General features: G+C 62.7%; 1 protein-coding gene across 1 annotated transcript in view; it reads right to left on the bottom strand.

Annotated features, from left to right (window-relative positions):
• SPON2 (spondin 2) overlaps nt 1-1,784 on the bottom strand; it is a 2,051-nt gene extending 267 nt beyond the window's left edge. The window contains exons 1-4 of the mRNA XM_034670989.1: nt 1,509-1,784; nt 892-1,117; nt 489-712; nt 3-417 (exon numbers count right to left, since the gene is read on the bottom strand). Of these exons, the coding sequence (XP_034526880.1) occupies nt 3-417; nt 489-712; nt 892-1,114 (862 nt within the window). The 5' untranslated portion in view covers nt 1,115-1,117; nt 1,509-1,784. The remainder of the gene's footprint in view (nt 1-2; nt 418-488; nt 713-891; nt 1,118-1,508) is intronic.
• Between the last annotated feature and the right edge of the window lie 6,634 nt (nt 1,785-8,418).

Here is an 8,418-nt window from a genome sequence, read left to right as displayed (position 1 = left end):
ACAGGGTGTGGGACCTGGGGGGGGGGGACAGCGCGATGGGCCGGGCAGTGTCGAATCCCCCAGGCCCCGCAGGCTCCGGGGGCGCGCGGCCCAAGGTCTGGGAAACAGCAGGAAGGGCCTGGCGGGCGGCCTAGGCCCTCCTCCCTGAAGAGCAGCCGCCTGCAGACCCGCGTGTTGCGGGCAGGGACGAGGCCGCTGTCGCCCCTCGCCTCCGACGCCCCTCACCTCCGTCACCGTGTCCTGCGGGATGGTCGCGAAGTTGGGCGAGGAGAAGGTAAAGCCGCTGTCGGTGCCGGCGTCGTAGGGGTAAAGGTCCACCGCCACCTGCTCCCTCCAGCGGTCCCCGTCGCACAGGTCCAGACTGTCCACGCCCACAAACCAGTCTGGGCTGGGGACGATGCGGACCACAAAGGACACCTGCGGGGAGGACGGCGCTCAGCAGGGCAGCCGGCGGCCCGGCGCCTCCCCCCACCGCTGCCTCGGCTCACCAGCGAGTGCCGCGAGTGGGCCTCCAGCTCCGCGGACGTCTGCCCGGTGCCGCTGGGCACGGCGGGCGCCGAGAACACCTCGTGCACGCTCTGCAGCTTCTCGCCGGCCGCCTCCATCTCCCGCATCAGGGCCCAGGCCTCGCCCCGCTCGGCAAAGTCCCGGAGCCCGTCGCTGACGTACTGGTTCTTCCGCCACAAGCTGTAGTCGGAGCTGTGCGCGGCCCCTGTGCGCGAGGCGGCCGTGTGAGCCGCCGCCCGGCGGAGCGCACATCCCCGGCGCCCGGGGAAGCGCCCAAGCACAGCCCGACGCGCTCCGCAGACGTCTAAGCGTACCCACCCTGCACACTGGAAGTATGATGGAGGGCCTGGGGCGGGCGGGACCGGGCAGCAGGGCTGCACTTACCCAGCAGGGACGACCACTGTGCGGGGGGCCGGAACAGGGGGTACTGCTTGGGGAAGGCTGTCTGGCTCCACTTGCCCGTGAAGGTGATGCTGTACTTGGCCAGGGGCCGGGCCGTGCAGACAGACTCTCCCCCCAGCGGCTGGCTGGCCACGCAGCCAAGTGTGGTCAGGAGGAGGGCCCACAGGGCCCTGCCCCAGGTGGTGGCGTGACTTGGGGCTCCCATGACCTAGGGGCAGAGGGAGAGCTCCACCAGCGGGCACTGCTGGCCCCCGGGGAGGGGAGGGGCAGGGACCTCCCTGAGTGCAGCCCCCCACACGCATCCCTTCTCAGTCCCAACCCCATGAGGCTCAGGGGCACTCCCGTCCTGTCCCTGAAAGCAAAGCCGCGTCAGGTTACACTTGGGTCCCAAGCCCCGCAGATTCGGAGCTCTGGCTGGGTCTCAGCCATGCCCGGGGCAGCATCCCTGAGTCCCGGGAAGCTGGAGGGTACACTTTGGGCTCGCTGTGCCCGGGATGACACCAGCAAACGCAGGCCTCCCTGTTGGGGTGCTGTGGGCTGCCGGGCCCAGGAAAGTGCCAGGAGGCCCAGCGCCTCCGGATGGGGACACTCGTACTCACCCAGCAGGAGCGGCGGGAGGGCTGGTGGCTGGGCTGTGGGCAGCGGATGGTCCCCCCAACCGCCCCGGGAGCCCAGAGCTCAAATTTACGCCCAGGACAGCCCCCTGGCTGGCCACCGCCGTGCAGAGAGCTGAAGCTAGGACAGGGAGAGGGAGAGAAGGGGCTCCTCCAGCGCCGTCCGCCCCTGCTCTGACGAGGAGCAGATGCCTCTCTGACGCTGAGGTCACTCTCCTCCCTCGGGCGCCTGCCACTTGCCGCACCCCTTTCTTTGTCTTTCCTCCCGCCTCCCCTGCCCGGCTCCTCTCCCTCCCGCTCCCCCTTCCCAACAAGCCCATCTTAGTGTCTCCCAGGAGGTGCGGCTGCAGTCGCGGCTGGGAGGAGAGCTGGGCTGGGGAGCGCTGGCCGCCAGTGCATTACACCCTCCGGGCAGGGTGGGACCCGAGCGGCCACAGTCCTGGCCTGAGGTTAGGCCAAGGGTTGGAGATGAGCTGAGAGGTGGGAGCTCCCAGTTCAGGCATCCCTGGCCTCGGGGCTCTGGGTTTTGGCACACACAGTGCGTCACTGTGCACAGAGCCTCCGTCCACAGGGCTGGCCAGGGCATCCTGAGGCCGTTGCTCCAGAGGGAAGCCAGAACCACGCCGGTAGAGTTGTCCCAGCTCCAGCTCCGGAAAAGCTCCCTGGGGCAGGGAGGCGGCCCAGAGCTCCCCATGGGGTAGAGGGGGACAGGGCTAACGGACCAGAGCTGGTCGCTGCTCACTGTCGGGAGAATTACTCCCCGCGCCCTAATCGCGGGGTCTGGGGACTGAAGGCAAGCTCTTATCAGAACTGCCCAGGGAGCTTTTAAGCTTGAACAGAAAGCGTTCCGATTTTTGCAACTCTTAACATTCCAGAGGCGGTGGGGGGTGGGGGGGAGGGACAGAATAAATGGAATCCACAGGGATAGAATGCAAACAGAAACAAACAGCTGCATCACGCGGCAGAGAGCTCCCTGAGCAACCTCTCGCTACGGGTCCTCAGGCTGAACACACATCCTCACTCGGGGTTTTCAAACCTTTTGGTCTCAGGACCCTCAACACTCCGTTGAGAACCCCAAAGAACTTTTGTGTGTAGGTTATAGCTGTCAATGCTTACATATTCGCAACCATAACAGAAACATTAACTCGCTCACAAATGAAAATATGTTCACGTAAATACATAGTGTTCCGTGAAAAACAACTATTTTTCAAATACAGTTTGTGCAGATCTGTCTCTGCCTGGCTTTGTGGGCAGGCACCCGGCCCCCAGGCGTGACCCCGTGCGGCTGACGGGAGGTGCCCTGCGGGGCGGCGTCTGTGCGGAGCCCAGCCCGGTGAGGACTGGCCTTGCAGGCTCTGGAAAAGTCCCGCTCCTGTGGGAGAGAATGTCTTCAGGAAGGGCAGGCGCCGTCTGCGCACCTGTGTCTTGTTCTCCTTGAGAAGCAGTGGCCTTTTCCGGGGAGAGAAAGCAGGAGCCAGGCCCAGGGCCGCGTCGCAGCGGCTCTCCCGCTGTCGTTAGCTCACGTGCTGTCCAGTGCTGGCCGCGGCCTCCGCTTGCCCCACTTCACAGGGGGCTCTGTTCCCAGCACCCCCACACCCATGTGGAAATCCTCTGCAAGATCCCTTGGGTGGGGGGGTGCCACCAGTGGAGCCACAGGCGTGGAGCCCACAGGCAGGGTCCCCGCTTCCTTGCTTGGGCTCCCCTGGGAGGGGCCGCACTTCCTTGGATGGCGGACTGCCCCCCAAGAGCATGCCTGAGGGGATTCTCAGGACACAATGGGACCTGGGAAGGGGCACAGGAGGAGGCCAGGATAGGCGACCTGTGGCCCCTGGTCCCGGTTGGGCCTCAGGTGGGGAGCCCGGGCAGTAGGGAGTCCGCTCAGCTCGGCCAGGTCCTGCCTCCGTTCGGGCATCACAGAATCCCGTGAGGTGGCTCTGAGGAGACCGGACCCAAGGTCCTGGCTGACTTAGACAGCTCCCCCACCACCCCACCCCGCCGAGGGAAAGCCATCCATTCATTAACCCTGGATGAGAACCTCCGGGGTCTCAGCGTGGGGCTGGTGGGGGAGGGGGGCCGGCGAAGTGAGCCTGACCACCAAGCCCTACCCCTGATGTGGGGGAGGGGCTGGGCAGACAGGATGCGGTCTTTAGATTGGATTCTGTTATTCGGCAAGTGCTTCCTTCGTTAACTGGTTGACCCTAATTCCAGGGCCCCTTCCTGGGAGACACTTCCTGCTCAGTCACTCCTCAGCTAGTTTCAGGGCAATGGGGCTCAGGACTGTGGGTGCCGGTCAGGCCTCCATACCCCCACCATCCTTGTCTGTACCCCCTATCCTGCCTGTCGACACCACCACCCTCCTTGTCTGGACCGCCCCCCTCCGTGTCTGCACCCCCATCCTGTCTGCACCCCACCCTCCCTGTCTGCACCCCTATCCAGTCTGCACCCCACCCCTCCCTGTCTGCACCCGACCCTCCCTGTCTGCACCCCCATGTTGTCTGCACCCCCATGCTGTCTGCACCCCACCCTCCCTGTCTGCACCCCCATGATGTCTGCACCCCATGCTGTCTGCACCCGACCCTCCCTGTCTGCACCCCCCACCTTCCCTGTCTGCGCCCCCATCCTGTCTGCACCCCATCCAGTCTGCACCCCCATCCTGTCTGCACCCCCATCCTGTCTGCACCCCCATCCTGTCTGCACCCACCCTCCCTGTCCACACCCCCACGCTCTCTGCACCCCTATGATCCTTGTCTGTACCCCCTGTGCTCTCTGTAGACCCCCAGTGCCCCAGGGCAGAGCAGTCCTCTCCGCCTCCCCTATAAATGGCCGCAGCACCCCCCCGACCCCCAGCTCCTGTGCCTGTTGCAGCTCCAGTCCATACAGAGCACAGAGCACAGGATGGGCCACTGACGGGCCCACCTCCTTGCTGAGGCCGGCAGCTGTGGAGTCCTTTCCCTCTGCTGTGAAGGGTGGGGCTTGTGGGCTCACGCTGGCCCTTGAGGGCTGTATGGGATTTCCAGAAGTCTGGTTTGTGGGTTGCTGAGAATAGGCCTGGCAGGCGAGGAGTGCTGGGTCGGCTCCAAGTCCTTGTCCTCTGCCCCCCGGGCTGTGTCCCTGCCCCCGGGTCCCAGAGCCCAGGATGCCCCCGCGGGGTGCTGGGGGCTCTTGAGGTCTGGTGTAACAAGGGTCCTTTCAGAGCCCTCTCCAGGTGTGGCGCGGGCCTGCCTGGAGCCCCACCCGGGCACAGGCTGTCTCAGGCGCTGCTGTCTGGCTCCCCAGGGGGATCCCGCCAGTCACACAGGCACACATTTGTCTGCTCATTTGCCCACTCACCAGACATTTACCAAGGGCCTCGTGCCTGCCAGACACCACAGACTCTGCACACACACCCTGTCCCCCAGGGCTGAATATTCCAGCAACACCCCGGCAGTTCAGGGGCTCTCCCTGCCCTGCTGTCCCAGCACCCCCTCCCTGTGCGCAGACGCTCCTGCCGTCCCAGGGCCTTTGCACTGGCAGCTCCCTGTACCTCCCTGTGTGTAAGTCTCAGGGAACACCCCCTGACGGCTTGGCCCAGAGGAGCCCTGTCTTGTCATGGCTTTGTTTTCAGTCAGGGCTCCTGCAGAGCAAGTCTGACTGACGTAAGCAGGGTGTGGCTTCCAGAGCTGAGCTTCCAAGAATGACTTCCAGGACTGCATGCAGGACCAGCTGCTGGCCCCACCTGCCCAGCCCCACCTGCATCCCTCGCACCCACTGACCTCTGTTCAGCATCCAGGTTTCTCCGAGGACTTCTGGTACGTGGAACCCGAACTTGTCTGGGAATCCTGGGTCCTGGGTTAGCGTTGTGGCCTCCGCGGCCCAGGAAGGCACCAGAAGGGGCAGGTGCTAGCCCGCTGAGCCCCACACCCACAGCACCGCGCCTGCCCTGCTCTCTTGTGGAGCCCGCGCCCAGTGGGGGCCTTGCCCAGTGGGCTCCCCTCTTCGGGAAGACCCCTGTGACCAGGCCTGACTTGCAGGGGGGCCTGTGAGTCCAGGACTCTGGGCCAGCGTCCCAGCCACACCTGGTTAAGGGGGCGGGGCCACGGCAGCTGAGCTGCAGGTGTGGGAGGAGACCAGCTTCCATCTGGTGTGGACATAGATTTCCCTGCTCTGGGCAAGGGTCTGCTGCCCGTGAACACGGGCCTCTGCTCCCAGGGTTTGCCCTGGCGTCCTCATCCACATGAAGAGGGCAGGACCCAGCAGAAATGGCAGAGTGAGGCCCCCTGGGGAGGCTCTCCCTCGTAAAAGCAGTGAAAAACAGGCAAAAACGGCCAGCATAGACCTTCTGAGCAACTGGACAGGAAGCAGGCTTTAGCAGGCTTTGGAGCGTTTCTTGTTCTTTGTTGTAATCCCGAAAATTGGCTGAACCTTGGTAAGAACAGCAAGCCATAACTCTACCATCCTGACCGTTTTTAAGTGCACAGCTCAGTGGGGTTAAACACGTTCACATTGCTGAATGGCCGTCACCACCATCCATCCCAGGTCTTCACTCCTCTTGTGAATCTGAACCTCGGTGACCATTCAGTAGTAACTCCCCGCTCCCGCTCCTTCCAACCCCTGGCAGCCCCGTCTGTCTCTGTGATTTGGGCTACTCTAAGTACCTCATACAAGTGGCATCTTACAGGCCTTGTCTTTCTGTGTCTGGCTCCTTTCGCTGAGCACAGTGTCCCCCAGGCTCGCCGTGGGGTGGCAGGTGTCAGACCGTCCTTCCTGCTTTGGGCTGAGCACGTGATGTATGCACCCACACGGGCAGTCGATGGATGCTTGGGTGGCTCCCGTGCTTCAGCCGCTGTGAGTAACGCTACAGGGAACACGGGTGTGCAAACATCCCTTTGAGACCCCGCTTTCAGCTCTTTCGGATATAGTATACCCGGAAAGGGAATGGCTGGGCTGTGTGACGGTTCCATGTTTACTATTTTGAGGACCCCCCACACTGTTTTCCACGGTGGCTGCACCATCTCCCATTCCCACCAATGGGGCACCGGGTTTCACTTTCCCCATGTCTTCGCCAAGACCATGAGGTGTTTTCACTTGGTCTGTCCCCCACTCTTAGCTTCCAGCAGCCACTCATGCTGCAAACCAACAGCCCGTCAGCCCCTGACGGAGCCCTTCCAAACAGCTTTCCTGGAGAAGCATCCAGTTTCACCCGACTCTGGTTTCCTGGAAGACCCCAAGCAAAGTTGTCTGCATGTGACCTGATTCAGAGCTACCCCACACAGAAGCCTTTCCCCAGGGGTGATGGTTGGAAACAATTACAGGCAGTTGACGAGCTTTGCTGCTGCCTGAGGTGGTGGGTGACAGTGGGGACGAAGGGACGAACTGAAATCTTAGAAGAAAAGTCTGAGAGATGGGGTGTCCGAGGGAGCTATGGAAAACACCGATGTATTCGTGGGGATCTGAAAGCCACACGAATTCCGAGGGCAGCTGGTGTTTGGGAAAGACCTGAGCTTCCCTCCGACAAGCCCACGGCCCAGCACCCCGCGACAGGGGACGCGCGTGACAGCATGGTCCCAGGTCTTTCAGGAGGTCTCCGTCCAGCCATTACCCGGCCACTAGCTAACAAAGTAGAGACTTAGTGGCCACATGTGGCAAAAATACAGAGTTTACAGAATCAATTCAGGGAAGTCCCTTAACAGGCAGCAAAGCAACCAAGCAAGGGATGCCGGTAGGACCTGACTTCCAGGACTGCTGCGTTGTTATTTTAACTCGTCAACTTCCGTCAAAAACTACACCTCTGTCTATGAGGACTCCACCTGTTCTGACCTTCTCCGCAGCAGACCAAATGGCAAGTCTCAATAAATTTAAAGTGAGTGAAATAATGCGTGTCAGTTCTCTCACCACAGTAGAATGAACTAGAAACAACAAGAAGAAATTTGGCTCCAGCCTCTGTCCTGGAGCTTCTGGGAGACACGGGTCCCACCTGGGACAGGGGTGCTACCTGGGACAGGGTTCCTACCTGGGACAGGGGTCCCAACTGAGACAGGGTTCCTACCTGGGACAGGGGTCCCAACTGAGACAGGGTTCCTACCTGGGACAGGGGTCCCACCTGAGACACGGGTCCCACCTGGGACAGGGGTCTCACCTGAGACGGGGGTCCCACCTGAGACACGGGTCCCACCTGAGACGGGGGTTCTCACCTGGGACACGGGTCCCACCTGAGACACGGGTCCCACCCGAGACAGGGTTCCTACCCGGGACAGGGGTACCACCTGAAAACCTAGCCCTGCTGTTCACTGGCTGGCAACCTGATCCGTCTCTTTCCTTGTCCGGGCTCCAGGGCCTGAGGTTGTGCGGGTCTCTAAAGGCAGTGGTGGGCGTTACAGGGACACCGTGAGCTGCCCTGTGCTGTGTCTGTCACTGGGTGGTCCCGCAGGGCTGCCAGCAGGACCCCAGCCCTGGGGAGGAGAGGAGCAGGACCCCTGGAGAGGCAGGCCTCCCACCTCTCCCCAGAATGTTCTGTACCTCTCCAGACCACCTTAGCCTCGGTGGCACCCGTTCTCACGGACTGAACCTCTGCTTAAGGCCCAGGGACTCCGGCCAGACTTGGGTCCCCTCCACCTGCACCCACTCAGGCACACCCTCCGTCTGACCTGCCTCCCTCAGGCTGGGGCAAGGCCCCCTGAGCCCCACCTGCTGAAAATGGGGTAGGGCACGGCTTCTCCAGCATGAGCTCAGAGCAACAGCAGGGCTGAGAAGTTGGGCGCTGTACCACGTACAGCGTCACCTGCCAGAGGCCCCTGGTAGGACCCGCCAGATGGTGGGAAGGGAGCCCCACGGAGGGCAGGAGGGCAGGCCGTCCCAAAGGCTGGGCAGTGCCCAAGCGCTGGGGGGGCCCAACGGGAATTTCATGGAAGTGCTGTCC

The sequence above is a fragment of the Ailuropoda melanoleuca genome, chromosome 11, assembly GCF_002007445.2.
Source record: "Ailuropoda melanoleuca isolate Jingjing chromosome 11, ASM200744v2, whole genome shotgun sequence".
NCBI classification, from domain to species: Eukaryota; Metazoa; Chordata; class Mammalia; order Carnivora; family Ursidae; genus Ailuropoda; species Ailuropoda melanoleuca.
The sequence above is the reverse complement of the archived record's forward strand: the minus strand, read 5'-3'. Positions and strand labels throughout refer to the sequence as shown.